Here is a 17341-nt window from a genome sequence, read left to right on the forward strand (position 1 = left end):
TTCTCGCACAGCACTACACTCAGGCCATAACTTAGAACCACCACACGAGAAGCTCTTAGGAACAAGGACTCCTCAAGTCTAGCAGCCAGCTGCTCACCATTGTTCATGCCATGGCTGTAATAGGATGGGCAAAGCTGGGTCTCTCCCAGGTCAGCCAGTACCCAGAGTCAGAGAGGAAATACCAAATTAAGAAACATTAAGTTTTATGAGGAGCAGGACCCTCTTGAACTGAGGTGCAGAAATCTGGACTGCATAGCATGAAACAGGCACCCCAAGTAGAGAATAAAAGATCCCTCCTACAAGACAGAACACAAAGAACGTTTGAAAGGTACCATCAAACTGTGAAGGATGATGATCCCTTCAGCACAGAAGCAGCAGGTGTCATAATTTTTTTTAAAGGAAGAACAACAGATCCACTCTGGGGAGACAGCAGCTGAGGGGAACTCAGAAACAGAGGTGCACACGTTTTTGTGTGTTAAGCTTAAGAAGATGGTACATGATGGCATTTCACACGTACTGTCAGAGATAAAATAATCTCCAGACCTACATAACACCGATTTATGTACACCACTCAAATATCAAAGAACTGTTTTAGAATCTTAAGTGTCAGTTACAAACGTTAATATGGATTTAGCATTTTATAGAGGAATGGAACAGAGTTTTCCCTCTAGTTCTGCCCTGTTGTTACTTTAGCAAATGATAAAATCTTCTACACACCTATATCATCATAACGTTCCACCCAGACCACGTACACTTTGGTTTCAGGTCCCATTGGTGGAATGGTCCGGCCCTGAGGCACCCTCTTGGATCTGGAAGTAGGACTGAGCTGTTTTGAACAAAAGGTAAGAGCAGCATTTGCAAACATCATGAGTCCAGTAATGCATGCAACAAGCATTTCCACAGTTGCTCCTTAGACAGGTACAACCTCTGCCAACTACTGACATGGGGCAGTTGCAGCACTACCCACTGAGAAACAGTAATCTAGGTCTCCACAATATTTATATTCAATATAAATTAATATATTCAATCTTAAAATACTGTTTCAAGTTTTTCTTAATGTTCTCAAAGATCTTAAATCAGTAACAAAATATACCTTTGGAAGTTAATGTTCTACAAGAAGTAAGCATTTGTAAATCCTTTGCTAACTGTTACAGCAGTTCATGGTTTTCTGCTTTGCTACCATACAAAAGCAGCTTCACATCTGATACATTTCAGACACAACTGACATTTTAAACTGGGTAGATATGGAAAGTGTTCATGTGTATCCATCCTAAATTTCCAAGCACTGATTTGAATCTGAATTACTTTGTAAATACTCCATATAGTCTTTCTTGCAGGCATTTCAAAATTTCAGTATGCATTAGTACTTAGCATGTTTAAGTTTATATTTGATAAATGTACTCTTGCAATCTCTTATTTGCAGGTGCAAATTCTGGCAGGACCAAAGCAGATGTTGAAGACTAATGGCTAGGAACAAGTAGCTCCAAATGCTAGAAAACCAAATAATATATTATCAAAAAATGATATAGCATTGCCAGTGTGCTTCTTGCAAAGGAATAAAAAAAAAAAAAAAAAGCCATTTTTCAATGCAAGTTTTGCCTTACCCGCTGGGAGGGATTAAGATTGTCTGTATGACTGGGGAAGAGTTCAAGTGTCAGAGATGGCTGCTTCAATATTCCTGGCAGCAGATCCATGTTGGAGTCGCTCTCTTGGTCAGAGACATTGCTTTCCAGTGAATCAGCTGTAAGCCAGAAGAAGAAAGGTGGGTTTTGTCTTTTCTGCCAAAAAAATTAAGCTGTCATCATATGTAACATTTTGAAATTAAAAAAGGTTTTAAGGTTTTTGAAACTAAACATATACAGATTTATGGTCAAGTCAATATAGCACTCAGAGCAGGAGAAGATTCAGCAGTGGAAAACTGCCAGTTATTCCAGAAACAGACTGCAGTTAAAGCACTCCCTATCGATTTAAAGGTGTCCCGTCCATTTCCTATGGAATACAGCTGCCTCTCCTTCCTACAGCTATCAGCCCTTTTATTCCAGGGAACATTTGCACACTGGTTTTTAGTGTGAAAAAGATGTCGTGAAAGCTGTTGCTCACCTACATAGCAATTGTGCATGTGCCATCAAGATGGGAGAGGCAAAACAAAAGCATCACAGGTTGATGGTGAACCATATGCCAAGCTTATGGCACCCACAGCAACAGAAATACTGCTGTGCAAGCCTGAACATATATTGAGCCTTAGACTGAGAAAAAGGGGCACAGAACATCTACCATCTTACAAAGGAGTCTGATGTTTAGGACGCTGTAACAGTCAGCAGCTTTTTGACAAGGATCTTGCTAGACACACGCTACTAGTTTGCTTGTTTAGGTTCTGCTTCTGAAAAAGCTCTCAAAAAGATGTTGTTTTAGCTTTTGTAAACAGCATGTACAAAATGATCTTACTTAGGGACTCCACTGGTGATGGGACAACAAAAGCTATTTCTGTCAGGGCATCCGCATAATACAGCACCTTCTTCTGCCCATTGAAGATACTTGCCCCAACATCTTCTGAAATAATTAGATCATCTGAAATGGACATAAAAGGGAAGTTTAGTCAAAAGGATGCTTTACCTCTTTGTACACTGCCTCAGGAGAAGACTTTCAACTATAAGGTGCAATCAAGGAGAAACAGTCATACAAATCTCATTTTAAAATGAGAAGACTTCAGAGTCAAATCTCATGGCTAACAAACATTCTCAGATAAACTTTTGTTATCTTGAAGGAAATGGCATTTTGGGTTGGGAGAGGATTTATTCTGAACATGTTTCCATGGAACGGCATACCCTATTTCCCTTGGAATGAGTGGTCTAGTAAGCATGTCTGCCACATGAATTCATCTAGTAGCTATTTCTAACCATTCCCTCTAACAGGCATCATTCAGTTAGTCATTGCATTTCCAAAAGACTGTAACATTTATAACTTCAGTCTGATACTATTCCAGAATTTAAGCCAGTTTCTACAGACTCTCCTCTAGGTCTGTTCTTCTGCCAAGGAGACTTAGAAAAAGGCTCTTTTGAATCAAACCCAATGCAAGAAGGCTCCTTGTTCTCAGCCCCCCATTTATTACCTCATCACAGCTGGCCAGTACATCAGGTCTTCACAGTACAGAGAGAAAACAGCTCTTTGGTCAAGCCATGCTGTAACTAAATTACAATACCCCCCGCCTTTTCCTTCCCTACTGCCTCCAGAAAGACTAGCAAGGACTTTAAGCTGAATTATTTCTCCGATCCAGCTTGCAGAAGGGTTCCTGGGATAGCTGCCTCAGCAAAACCAACAGAGCAGTGAAATGCAGCATACTAACTGAGAGGTGGACAGACACACGCAGGAGCCTCAGGGCCATGCCTCACCATCAGAGAAGCAGCATTCCTGTCTCTCCAGTTCACAGCTCTCTGGGAGCAGCATCACAACCTGAACCCAACTGTTTAAGAACTACTTCGCTTTTGGGGTTTTGCAGGGAAACAAAACTAAAGCATATGCCTGTGAAGTTAATCCTGGCTCACTGGAAGCTATTCTAGAATCACAGAATTGTTTAGGTTGGAAAAGGCTCTTAAGATCATCAAGTCAAACCCATAACCTAACCCTGCCAAGCCCACCACTAAGCCACGTCCCTAAGCACCATAACGACATGGCTTTTAAATGTCTCCAGGGATGGTGACACAACCACTTCCCTGGGCAGCCTGTTCCAAGGCTTGACAACCCTTTCCATCAAGAAATTTTTCCTAATATTCAATTTAAACCTCCCCTGGCACAACTTGAGGCCATTTCCTCTTGTCCCATCACTTGTTACTTGGGAGAAGAGACCAACACCCACCTCTCTGCACCCTCCTTTCAGGGAGTTGTAGAGGGCGTTGAGGTCTCCCCTCAATCTCCTCTTCTCCAGACTAAACCCCCCCCAGTCCCCTCAGCTGTTCCTCATGAGACTTGTGCTCTAAGCCCCTCACCAGCTCTGTTGCTCTTCTTTGGACAAGCTCCAGCACCTCAATGTCTGTCTTGTAGTGAGGTGCCCAAAACTGAACACAGTACTCGAGGTGCAGCCTCACCAGTACACCTGTACTCATGAGTACAGGGGGATAATCACTTCACTAGTCCTGCCGTTCACACTAGTTCTGATATAAGGCAGGATGCTAGATGGGTTTTTAATCATCAGCCATCCACAAAGAGAAAATACATTTAATGAAATAAAATAGCTTTAGTGACAGCAAAGATTGGAGAATACAAAGCAAGCAGTCTTTTACAAGTTGGGCCAAGTCTCCTTTAAATCTACCATTTTTGGTTTTCAGCCATTACTTGCTAAAAGTACGACCCCACTCATGGATTTCCAACAGCAGGACCAGATTAGAAGTAGCCCAGCCTACCTCCCATCCCTGAATGCTTTTTCTGTTCCTTCTTCCCCCAGTTTGCTAAACTAATTCAACTATTCGGCAGTCTGATCTAATCCAAATGGCTGAAAAAAATCCAAGCCAATGGCTTAAAAAGCCCACATCAAAATAGGTTACCTTGCTAATTCAGGGCACTGCCTTCTGCACAGCCATACTGAGAAAGCCAACCGCAAAGGTAAGGGAGAGGGCTCTGCCTCTGAGTAAAGCACAGCCTGACCCTGTCCTCAAAGGGAAATTAAACCAAGACCTGGCCATTCTGTAACCTCTCCTGACTTGAACACGCCTCTGTTCTCTTAACCTCTCCCCAACATTTCAAGCCTTCTACCATTTGTAGTTTTATTCTACAATAGAACTGTCCAGTTATGGTGAAGATTATTTCTAAGGCACAGTGAAAGGAAAGCAGAGCATGGATGTTGCTTAAGCAACTGCAGCAGTAGTGGTGTTGCACCTGATGCAAATGCCAGGTCAAAGACATTGAACACATTGGACCACCCTGTTCGATGCCTTTGTGTGGCCCACAGCAGAAGGCTGAGGTTCTGAAGATCACCAGGAAAAGATCTGGCCCTTGGGGTAGCAACCAAGTACTGCACTGAAACCAAAGCAGACACTATCAGAAGCCCAGGTAACCCCATTAAGTTGTTCAAGGCAGAAAACTAACCCAACCTCCAGTTCACCACCCTGGGATAGCAATTCTCTACCCTGAGGATCATTTTCCTTGACAGAATAGGAAAAGGATGGTATATGACAAGCCCAGAGGAAGAATTGTTCTAGCAGAAAAAAGCAGAGTAAATTAAGCAGGACAGAAGAGCTGTGTGTGGGCTCCAACCACCATAATCTACAAACAGCAGCTTTGTTTTCATTACTTCCCACCAAGCATAATTACAATTCTAACTTGTTAGTCAACATCTCATTTCAATCTACTTACAGAACACTAAAAATTGCACAGTATTTCAAGTCTATTTGCCAATATGCAGCACAATCTGAATCTGATTTCACCTGAATACTGGTTATGGATAATATATTAAAGACTTAGCAAGTCTGCTAAAAATACAGCAGAGAGGCTCTATTTTTGCTATACAGTAGAAGAGGCTACTTCCTCCCCGCAACATACAGACATTAGTTCTCCCCACTATGACTTGAAGCTTAATCTAGTATTTACACATTTCTTTCTAGTAAACATCTCATTTATAAAAAAAGGCATTTTAATTTAACATCACACTATTTACTATGTCTCACCTTGTTCAGTTCCTTCTTCATCACTGCAGTTATTGATTGACCAGCTTGTTGAGACATGGCCAGTCCACCCAGGGTGCTTCCCCACGTCAACGGACCAGCCAAGAGACAACAAGAACTCCAGGAAGTGTGGCTGCACAATTCTGGAAGACTCCATGTTCTTCAGGATCTGAAACAACCAGCAGCACAGTGGTTAAGTACATGAGACTCCAGGAAGCAGCTCTCTTCCTCTTCACTTTAATTAAAAATTTGTGTCACTAACATGGTTTTGATCAAATATAGCTATTCAGCAAGCTTGGAACCCCAGACTTTCTACATGGATACTACTCTCTGCTGCTCAACATCCTCCCATTCTGCTTGGCAATGTTCCATTCGATCAAACTTGTCTTTCTGCCATCATTGCCAAAGCCTGTAAGCAGTTTAACTGCTGGAAACAGCAATTTTCAGATTTATCCACTCAGGGATAAACCACAGAACCGTTCAGGGCAGAATCTGCATTAGCACTAAACATACATACCATGAGAATTTTCTGGACAATTTTCATTACTAAACCGAGGGGAAATTTTAGGAGAAAGTTATTTTATCACTACTCACCTGTATATGACATATAGTATTTTAGAAGGCAGGCCTCTCCATACATTAAATTATGAAACAGATTTTGCAGGATTGAGGATGCGCTTTAATAGATGTCACGCTGTACTGTTCACTTTAAACCTTAATCTTACTTCTTTAAGATCTGGGATGTTTCCACATCCAAAGGCAATTTTTATCCCGTTGTGACCAAGTGAAAGTTGAGACCTTCACCAAACAGCACACAAGCAGACAAGGATGATTTGTAATTTGGTCTACAAGAACCATTAGGATTTGCGGAACAGACAACACTGTGTAATACATCCATCCTTTCTAGGCCATGTGAGAATATGTTTTGTGGCAGGAGCATCTTTGATTTTGGCTTGAGCAGGGGCAGTACACTGGGACACAGCCTCCAGCAGAGCAGAAACTGCAGGGACAGGGATAGGCACTAGAAGACAAGCTTCCAGACTGGCAGCTCCTTGTATCCACATGGTCCTGGCACGCCATCCTAATGCCTCATACAATATTCAGCAGTGACTAGACACACTGAATGGAAATATTACTATTATTCTCATTATAGAGCACACTGAAATCATAGCTATGCTTCAAAATGAATTAAGTGCAGTTTAGAAGAAATTTCAAAAAATAGGCAAGCTCAGGCTTTATACAACTATATGGCTTCATATCCGAGCCCATTAAAAAAATTTACAGTAATGCAAGGACAAGAGAGTACTTTCAAAGGACATCTAAAGATGTGAAGTATAATGATGAAAAAACTGTGTAGGCAGTTTCATTACTCTGTATAAATAAATGCCATGAGACCCTTCTCAATTGCAAAAGCCTACCAGCACAGAGAAATACTTGGGCCTAATGCAAATAACCATCAGGCTAGATGGCACTATTATTCTGGGCTGTGCAGCATCAGATAAAACACAGCTGACACCACTCCTTGTGAAAGGACAGTGGGTCACCTCTCAGAACAGAATGGAGTCCTGAGCTGAAGAACTGGCATGAACTCACACACGTGGAGATGGCTGAACAGGACAGGGCAGCCAGTCCTACTCAAAGCAGAAACCATGTCACAACTTGGCTTTAATCTCTTCACCTCTTGATTGTTAATACTGAAAATTAAACAGGACTGAAGTCACAGGTTTTTGCAAAGACGGGAGCAGTATCAGTATCTCACTCAGCTCAGGTCCATGGAGATGAGTATGTTATTAACTTGGCTGCCACTGTGACTTTGCACAATCTGAAAGGCTTTGGATTCACAGCAAGATGTCTGGGGATCTTAAAGCACTAGTGGCATCTTTATACTGTGTCTAAGTATGTCCAGAATCATCCAAATACAAGAAATACTTAGATTTACATGGCAAAACCCATGTTAATTTTGTTTCCAAAGGCTGGCAAATTCTGCAGGACTAAGTAATCTCATCTGTCTAAATCCATAAATGCACATAACCATCAGATGGGAAAAAAAGCTTTCTGTTAGCTCAGCAAGAGCACATTTCAGCTGTAAGGCAAACCTTGCATATCTTGTTTTGTAGATGACTCTGGAGATGGAAAGACTGTGTACTGGCTACTCTGAACTTCAACTTGAAAACACACTAACAGCACAATCCTGGTTTCAAGAATTAGTGCATTCCACACAGAAGTAGAAGGTGTTAGTGTTCTGTCAACTGTATGTGCACAGTAACATGAGGAGATGGCAAAATAATTTATTATGGAAGCTACACTTCTACTCTTTACTATGAGAATTATGAATGGAATGAGAAGGTACTGTAGAAGCAACCTTTTCTAATGAACCCATAAACTGTCTTAGTGTGTTTCTAGGTCACAGTCTAAAAAAGTCACAATTCAGATTTGCCCAAATTAACCTGATTAACCTAACTGCATTTGAATGTAAATAGTATAATGCAAAGACTTACAAAGCAATAACACTTTTACTTGCATAAAGTTTTTCATTCCTTTAACATGTGTTTAACATTAGAATCAAACTAGACTACCTGGATACTGCACATTGCTAGAACAAGCTACAACCCCTCCTGCAAGCTAAGCCAACAAATCAACCTTTGAACCCTACAAATAAGGATAATAAGGACAGAACATATAACAAAAACATTAATAGTATTCTAATATATAATATATATTAAAAAGATGTTACAACAATTCTAAATGTGGGTATTGTACTTCAACCTACAGATGAAGAAAAGTACACAGTGACTTGTTAGGGCTCACACTGTAAACAAACACAAAGCCCAGAACTCCCAGTTCTGATACTCCACTCCAGTCATCAGCAGTGATGCTTTATTCACTTGAGGATTACTAGAAACAAGACAATATAGGCTAGTTGGCACTCTATACTTTCACTTACCTCCTGGCTTGTTTTCTGGCCTGCCTTCATGTAGAAAATGAAAACAGTATCAAAAGGACGACAGGGTAGTAAATCCAAGTAGCCAAGGTCATCAAAAAACCCAGGAAGAGCAGAGTCAAGTGCAATCAGGTGAGGAGGTAGACGACTGTTAGCAGGTTCCTATCCAACAGACAGAGTTCAACAGCTTAGAAAAACATCTTTCCTAACTGAAAAGGTCTTTATGGCTTCAATAATAATCCATTAAAATATAAAAAGACAATTTTCCTTTTCTCTTAAGAACAAAATCATACACAATTTTTCTGATGCAAAATAATCTTGTTACTGTAAATGAGTAACAGCAAGCATAACATTATGACAGTTTGTTGCATTCTACTCTCATTAAATAAAGGCAATATTTTGCCAGAACATTTTCATCAAAAAAACCTGCTAGCTACCCCAACAAAAGGAGCAGATACTTTTAAAATATCACGTCTGTACACAGTCACATGTGTAGTTTCATATATATTAACTTACATACCAATAATATAAGTACTAAGCACTTTTAGACATCATTTTTACAAAAACTGCATTGGCTACTTTTGTTGACAGTCTTCCAGAAGGAAATGCAACAAATAAGAGAGAATCCACAGGTAAGATGCAAAATCTCAAATTAAGAATATGGATCATCTCTATACTGTTGTCATTTTAACTTCAAAAAGAAAACTCTACAAACTACAGGTACTCCCAAGTGTTTATATATGGTTAAACCACTTCAGCACAATCACCTCTGGAGCAGAACTTCTAAGGTTGTCATATTTCAGAAACTCAGAAGCACCCCAAAACCTAATTCAAGCTGAGGGAATGGTTTCAAGTATGAACACGTGAATGTGATAGCTTATGTATCCATTGCAAAAATAAAAGACACAGCAACCTACTCAGAGCATGTTCAACTTGAGGCATGGCCTTTCACAACCATGCTCTCAATCCTGGAAGACTGCAATTCATCACTTCATTTGATTGGACTACAGTTTAACAGTAGTTGCAATTACACCAAGGAACTAACAAAACTTAGTTTTCTTCTTTTGCCAAGCCAGACCATATAGGTACTGAGGGCATTTGCACAAGACTAAGAAGTATAAGGTCACCTTCAAAGCCTCTAGTGAGAGAAACCCAAAGTGAGAGAGGAACAGGCGTGCTGTCTGGAACTCCTGTGCTGGTGGTGGAGGCTTACACTCCGTGATCGGATCAGGAAAGCTCTTCTTCCGCCATTCCTCTTCGCTTTTCTGGTCTATGGAAGTCTCAAAGATAATCTGCTGGGCCATGCCATTCCTCAGCTTCTCATGTCGCTCTTCGAGCTGAAAAACATTGCATGAAATGGTGATTCCAACAAGATCACAAAGATCCACTACGACAACAGCCTCATCATTTAGAAAAGCTGTAAGTCACGGGTACAGCAGCAGCTGCAAGTCCACCACCAGGATGTTTACTAAAGCACTATCAACAAGACACTGCAATGTTACAGAGTGAACACCCAAACACTCTGTTTGCATGGGAGAGCTGCTGTAAATTTATGTATCCAGTATCACCTACAGCTTCTCCCTTCTAAGCAAACAGAAACTAAAACATATTCGGCACAGTGAAACTTCAAAGTATTTGACACATACAGCCCCCTTTCTCCAGGTCTCAAAAAAGTCCCTTCTATTTCTGCAGAAGCAGCAACAAAATGCAAGTCATTGCTTCCTAGTAATACCAGGATATTGGGATCTGTAATAAAACATGCTGAGCAGTGCCTCCCAAAGACTCACATCCAAGGCATTCTCATCTTCCTGGAGCACTGCACAAATATCATTAGCTTGCAGAGGTTATTATTCCATTAATATGAAATGAGTCAAGGTGAAGAGTAAAACAGTAAGACATTAGTATATGAATCATAAACATAAAAAAAACCCCAAGAACAAAATTAAGGCAGAGACCAACACTTACTTCCTCATTCACAATTTCATGTAAATCAGGAATGCTCAAGTCAGCTTTCACAAATGGGATCTTGTCCACTTCTTCAGGAAAAGGGCGGTGCTTCACACTGTATTTCAATCCAACATCATTTTTAGGAGCTGGTCGAGGTTCTGGTACAAAAGTCTGACATAAAAGGGGGATATTTTGGATAGTGGCACGGGATAGTGGCAAGGCATTGTGCCACTAGACAATACTTTATTATAATAGATGGAAAACATTCCCTCCCTCCTCACCACCAGAAGTACACTAATCCATTAGTGAGAGGTATCATTAAAAAAACATTAAAGTACTTTAAGCTAATAGACTTGTATTAAAACTGTGGCCATACATTTTAAGAGACACAGATCTGCCCATTCTGGTGGCTGCGTTACTGGAACCTATAAAACCTGCTCACCATCTAACTTCTAGGCAGCTGCAAATCCCAGTAAAATTGGCAAGTTTACATGGCAACACCTTATTTTCAGCCCATTCTAACTGTATTGAGTGAAATCTACCCACTGTTCGAGAAGCCTCCATTTTAACCCTGCTGACTATGATGATCGCAAGGAATCAAGCTGAGAAGTCCTGGACGAGAACAGCAGCAATGCTGTGGGTCAGGAGTGAGAGGCACTGCCAGAGTATCAAAGGGGCTTGCACGTATCATAATGCAATTGTGACCTTGTTACTACATTGTACTCTAAATCATTAGTAATTCCTTCAAAACTTGATGTTACCAGTGAAAGCAACAAATGATGTAGGTGCAGGTTTGCAGGTGTATAAAGTCCAAGCAAGCAAGACCTTTAATTACATTTTGAGCGCTGCTTTATAAATTTATTTACTACCAATTACACTTCAAAAGGGAAAAAGCGTTAAAATTAAAGTTATAGCATGTCTTTAAGTTGGAAAAATTCCCTCAAAACTGGTAAGAAGGTCAGCAGCAGGACATGACTACTTAGGTGTGGGAGGTACCACACTTGGACTGACACTATTTAGCAAATAGGCTCAGCTTCAGTGATAGCACAGCTCCAAAGGCATCATAGAGATGGTCTTCCCAGAGCCTGCTTTGCAGAGATCATCTACATGTGAACATCACAGCCCTCGTTTCAGCTACATTATTTCCTTTACTTGACTGAAGGGCACGTGAAGAATTCAAAGATTTAAGAGAAATTCAAAACCAGACAAATTTTGGTAACAGATGGCTATGCTCCACTAGATAACTGCAATAAGAAGTTTTACTGTAAAATGAGATTGAGGTATTTCTCCTCCACTATTCCTCTGCAGAGCCATTTCAGAGCTCACCTGAATTACTGTTTTTACAGCAGGTTTACAGCCATCTTTGGGCTTTGCAACTTAAATAACTGTTATCTCTGCAGCATCTCATTCTACACCTCCAGACTTTGCTCCCTCTGCTGCAAGGGCTTTGCCTGGCATCCTAAAATCAGCACCAACACTCATGCCTACAGGCTAAATACACTGTCCACTGTCCCATCACCTCAGAAGATGTTTTCAGAAAATACACAAGGAGACTGCCCCCTCCCCTTAAACAAGTCTAGAAGGCAACAGTAATTTCACAGCCTGTATTTAATATTAATCACAAGTCATAAAGAGTCACCAGAGATGTGTCACATTACCTACAGCTAAAGGCCCCATGGCTCAGCCTTAATGTATAACCACCAGCTCTGTGGGGCTGTCTCACATTAGTGGAATTTCTGCTGAACATCTCTAAGTTAAAGATTTCTTTATGGGCTTTGATAGAGACCTTTTGATTTGCTTTAGCTCCTCTTGGTAAAAGACAGAGTTGCTGGGCCCATGCAAATCTTCCAGATGTCCCACGGATCAAAACCGTGACAGAAGGGAAAGAGTCATCTGCAAAGCAAATGCATTAAGAAAACAGTACGTCATCATAAAGTGCAAGCGGTACACTGTGCAATAATTTAACCAGAAAGAAACGCAGGCATGATGACAGATGTTTTGTTTTCAAGGTTAACTCCTCTCTGACCCTGAATACAATTCTTAGTGAGAAGCAAGCAATCCTCCCCTCTGCACCAAAGAAGTACTAGTCTACTTTGTGGTCTGTCAAGTAGTTGCCAGTTCAGTTTCATCATTAAAAGTAACTTTCATTCAAATTCATGCAAATCACTGTTTCACCTCGAATTATCTCCAGGAAATGAAATCAGATTGTCCAGCCACTGCCTGTTTAGGTAAGACATATGGAGACACCGTTTCAATGATCCTTCCATGACCTTCTGTAAAGGTCCCACACAAATAGCACCAATAAGAACAGTGGAAGGACAAGAGATAATGGCCAAATTATGACAAGAGCAGACTTCACAACATGTACAATTTTTCACCACAAGGAATAAGGAAACAGAGAAGCTGTCCTCATAGGTCTTCAAGAACAATGTCAGGTTGCATTGCTCTGGTCTGAATTCAGTATTGACCTTAAGAGCAGGAGGTTAGACTGCAGATTCCTGAGATGCTTTTCAACTTTCAGAGTGATGGTTTTAACATTAGAGGGATTTCAGTCTTCCTTCAAGACTTAAAAGCCCATCCATACTAGCCACTTTAGAAGAGGGATCATCATACCTTTACAGCTATTCTTTTAAATATTATTCTTTTGTGCACATAAACCACAAACTGACACTATCAGGTAACTAGCAGGTATATATTATATATTCCTTCTCCACTATTTCATGGGAAATAGAGTGCAGCATAGATACATAAGCACAGACAAACAAACCAGCTCCCCACCGTCACTCACTTCAGTAACCTGCCTCAAAAGTGATCTGACAGACTTGTGCATTACTGCAATTAATCTTGTAATTTGAAGGGGATTTGTAAGCAAGTTATGCACAGCAAGAAAAGATTGTCTGATTTGAGATTCTAATATCTTTACAAGATTCCTCAGTAGTGCATTTAGCAGAGGCAGAGGAACGATGAGAATTGCTCCACCGTTCTAGCGTGCCCTAACCCATTCTAGTCAGGAACATGCTTGCTCAGGCTGTGGGTGGACGTGCCGCAGTGGCTACCAGCATCACCACTTTCTGCAAGACCTATTTAGTGATTCTCAATGAGTTTGAAGCTCCCTGGACCACACAACAACTTCTCTTAGTCAGTTCATAAAGTTCTGTGCAATTTCTGTTTTCAAGACTAGTATCCAGACTCCATCCTGTCCATCTGTGACAGAGCAGCAGATCTAACATACATTGTCTTAAATTGAGGTAGCATGTAAGAGAATTTTCATCTGTTCTGTTAGGTCATACATGAAGACTTACAGCGGGATCAGTTACTCAGTTCAAAGCATCATGTAATTTAATGCCAGATTTTTAAAATATAAATTCTTGTTGGCCAAAGTATACGAGGCTGAAAGAAATTAGCTTCAGCTGTGAAAGCCAATACCCTGTGATAGTTCTCCCTTACAGTAAGTGTCATTGATACAACAGGATGGTACACAGGGAAGTTATAACAGCTCCTAAGCAGCTAAAACCATTTGAGCTGAAAGCAGCCACATAAACATTGAGTAACAAGAGACCCAAAGCAAGCAAAAGCAACTGTGCAAGCATAAAGATGTCACATCAACCATTTTTTGAATACGTATCCCTGTCAAGTGATATACTATATCAAGTACAGGAATACTCTGTGTTTTCTTTTTTTTTTATGAACAAGGATGTTTTCATGTAACACTATTGCTTTTATCCATCAGCAATAATTTAGATGGCAGTTGGCTGCAAGTATCTGATTTAACTGGGTGAAAGACACAACTGCATGAACAATTTAGATGGGCTTGCGCATGTTTGACCATCTGTGGCATTAAAGTTATTCCCACCACTTCATCTCAGAACAACACTCTGCTCAATCACACACCCACAGAACAGGTAAGCTCCTCAAATCTAAGAGACACATGATGAAGAGCCTTTTTTTGCAGCTCCATACAGAGAGTTTTGACCAGAGGAAGAAGGAAATGGGAATTATGAACTTACTCTGTTCATTCCCTAGAGGCTGCTCCAACATCGCTAGGATGACACTATTATCCAAAACAAAGTAACGGAAGCTATGCTTGTTTATGGTAGGTAGACGAGAATATTTAATTAATGTGGTTTCATTCACCAAGCTGCAAGGAGAAGCAGGGCCACTGGGAGAAGGAAATGCTCCAAGTAACTGCATAATACTGCAAGTGAGAAAAAAGTTAAATTATGACAGATTAAGAAGATGAACTGTTCCACCCAAGCACAGACCTTCACTCGTATTCTTAATTTCTATCTTGATGTGGCACTTACCCTATCAGGGCAAGCCTGCCCTCTCCCATTAGCTTGTTTCAAAACAGAACCAGTAACTCCAGAAAAACATGCATGAAAACCTACAAGGAAGGATACTACAGAATGAGGTTTCTTTATAACCTCAGTTATAAAGACACGCTTTAAAGTGCAAAAATCTGTACCCTTCCACAGTTTTTTTAATGTTCATTTGTTTAAGATTATGGATGATTGGAGATAATAATCCATACCTTAGCTGACTGATATCAACAAACAAGACAGACATGGTAGATGCACTAGTTATGACTGTCTTGTCTTTCTTCAAGTACAGGTTATATTAACTTAAAATCCTTTAAGAAAGACCCAGCATCACGCAAGCATAACTACCATAGATGGTAACATTCCCTGGGAGAAAGCCTCCAGTTGTGGTCCAACAGCACCTATCTCCTTGGAGCCACAGTCACAGAAGGCTCCTAGAAGTACCAATTAAAATAATCTGAAGTTGTGTGGGATCTACCTAATACTATTAGAAACTGAAAATTTCTATGGCAGGAACCAATAATGAGAGCTGTCCAGTGTCAGACTGAAGATCATAATCAACTCAGACCTTTACTCTTAACATCACTGCTCAGACCAGAAGTAAGCTTATTGAAATCCTCCCCACACACTTTTCCACTTTACTCTGAGAACAAAATGAAAAGAAGCAGTTTTAGGCAACAAATGTTTGTCTGCAATTTCCAATGAGCACTTGTTTTGACCTTGGAAATTACACAGATGTTTTTACTAACAGGAAAGTTTATAACAATCTTATTGTGAAGCAGAGTAAAAAAATAAAGCAGCTACTGCCTTTTGTAAAATATATTTATCCTAGCCATCCTCAATCTGCCCTGTCTAGCATAATGTTGTTCATCCAGTAAAATAGTGCTTTTCAGCTTCTCTGGAAAAAAAAAATCTCAATTTTCCTCTCTGTGCTTCCCCTGCAACCCACACACTAACTGTTATTGCATTTCCAGCTGAACCTCTCAAATATATTAAGCAAGACCAACACAGTGGGCAGACTGACATCCCATCCTGCACCAGCTTACACCTGCTGCACGTGCCATTCCCTGTTGTGTTACACATGAGATAGTGTCTATCGGTTTCCTAATCCAGTGTGGGGAATGCTTATCTTGTCAGGCTGAGGGTAAGGAGAAGGGGGAATGGAAAGATAGGGTCAACAAGTGGGAGATAGAGGGAACTGCTATCTGTGGAGAGGACTGGCCAAGAACAGAACACCAGGGTCTACAGGAGGACTTGAGTTTTGCTCTCCAAGGAAGAGAACAGGCAGGAGGGAAGGACAGAAACCACTGGGATCTTTTTTCTGTTGAACACCTATAATGGGAAGGGGAAGACAGCTAAGGCAGAGCACAGGACAACCCCGCCCAAAGGCCAAAACAGAAGGAGCTTCTGGCTGGCCTTTCAAATGCTCTTACTACATCACACAGATCTCACCAGCTGGGAACTCCCAATTAGAACTCTCAGACAAGGCAATGCTAAACAGTAAACGTGCTCTGACAAATTACATACCATGTTAATGTAGCTTCAGCAGCATCCTTCACTCTCATGGATGCAGGGTTTGGCTCTTTATCTCCTTTGTACTTGACCTCTTGTTCACTGTTTTTGGATTTACTTCCTGAAATGCCCAGCTCCACAATCTCCAGTACCTCTTTTAAACAATCCTAAAACAAGAAGAACCACCTTAAAGCAGAAGCACTCCATTAAATGTTTCCAAGACTTCAGTGAAACAGTGATATACCATCAATTAAAATACAGTATTGCTGCAAATATGAGCTCAGAAATAAAGGCAGAAGATTATTCTAACAGTGTTGGAAGAAGATCACATTTGCTATATGAATGATATATTCTCCATCTGTAAATGTCTACTTATGTTTGTATTCTAATGGTATAAAGTGGTCTGAATGAACATATAAACACAATATATTCAATTACATAGTACCAAGTTACCAAGAGGACTCTAAGACTGCAATTGAAAAATGTATTTAAAGAGATAATAAATGCACTTCTGAGACTGCAGAACTTTTAGTCAAGTTATAAGAACGTTAAGAATGAACTCATTTGGAAGACTGCAAGAAAACCTTTTCTGAGTCTTTCAATTGCCAACAGCTTCCATTAAGTAAAATATATCATGGTATCTAATTCATCAAGAGAATAGTAACAACATACAAGTACACAGCAAAGCTTCAACAAATCTACAGATCTAATCGAGACCAGTGCTCAGCAGAACTGCAGGTATGACTCACAAATGTTGCTCATTACAAAATCATCTGCCGAAGATATCTGCATTGCTACAACAAAGGTTCAAGAGTCATGGCTTGAGCTATAGAATAACAAGGAAAGCGATCTCAAATAAGTAACTGAATAAAATCTGAACACAAGTAAGCAGTCAGTTTTTATCACCCAAGACCAGGCAGGCTTCTAGGTCTTGGTTGGTGTCCTTCCTTATAATCACAATTGATGTA

General features: G+C 40.4%; 1 protein-coding gene across 4 annotated transcripts in view; it reads right to left on the reverse strand.

Annotated features, from left to right (window-relative positions):
• RALGAPB (Ral GTPase activating protein non-catalytic beta subunit) overlaps positions 1 to 17341 on the reverse strand; it is a 57739-nt gene that overhangs the window by 8088 nt on the left and 32310 nt on the right. For all 4 annotated transcript variants that reach the window (XM_026867186.1, XM_026867185.1, XM_026867184.1 and 1 more), the window contains 10 exons: positions 16389 to 16540; positions 14550 to 14737; positions 12329 to 12435; positions 10561 to 10713; positions 9723 to 9932; positions 8599 to 8757; positions 5658 to 5823; positions 2446 to 2568; positions 1605 to 1741; positions 718 to 826 (listed from right to left, as the gene is read on the reverse strand). In XM_026867186.1, coding sequence (XP_026722987.1) covers positions 718 to 826; positions 1605 to 1741; positions 2446 to 2568; positions 5658 to 5823; positions 8599 to 8757; positions 9723 to 9932; positions 10561 to 10713; positions 12329 to 12435; positions 14550 to 14737; positions 16389 to 16540 — 1504 coding nt within the window. The remainder of the gene's footprint in view (positions 1 to 717; positions 827 to 1604; positions 1742 to 2445; positions 2569 to 5657; positions 5824 to 8598; positions 8758 to 9722; positions 9933 to 10560; positions 10714 to 12328; positions 12436 to 14549; positions 14738 to 16388; positions 16541 to 17341) is intronic.

The sequence above is a fragment of the Athene cunicularia genome, unplaced genomic scaffold (genome assembly GCF_003259725.1).
Source record: "Athene cunicularia isolate RWA unplaced genomic scaffold, athCun1 SCF_2, whole genome shotgun sequence".
NCBI lineage: Eukaryota > Metazoa > Chordata > Aves > Strigiformes > Strigidae > Athene > Athene cunicularia.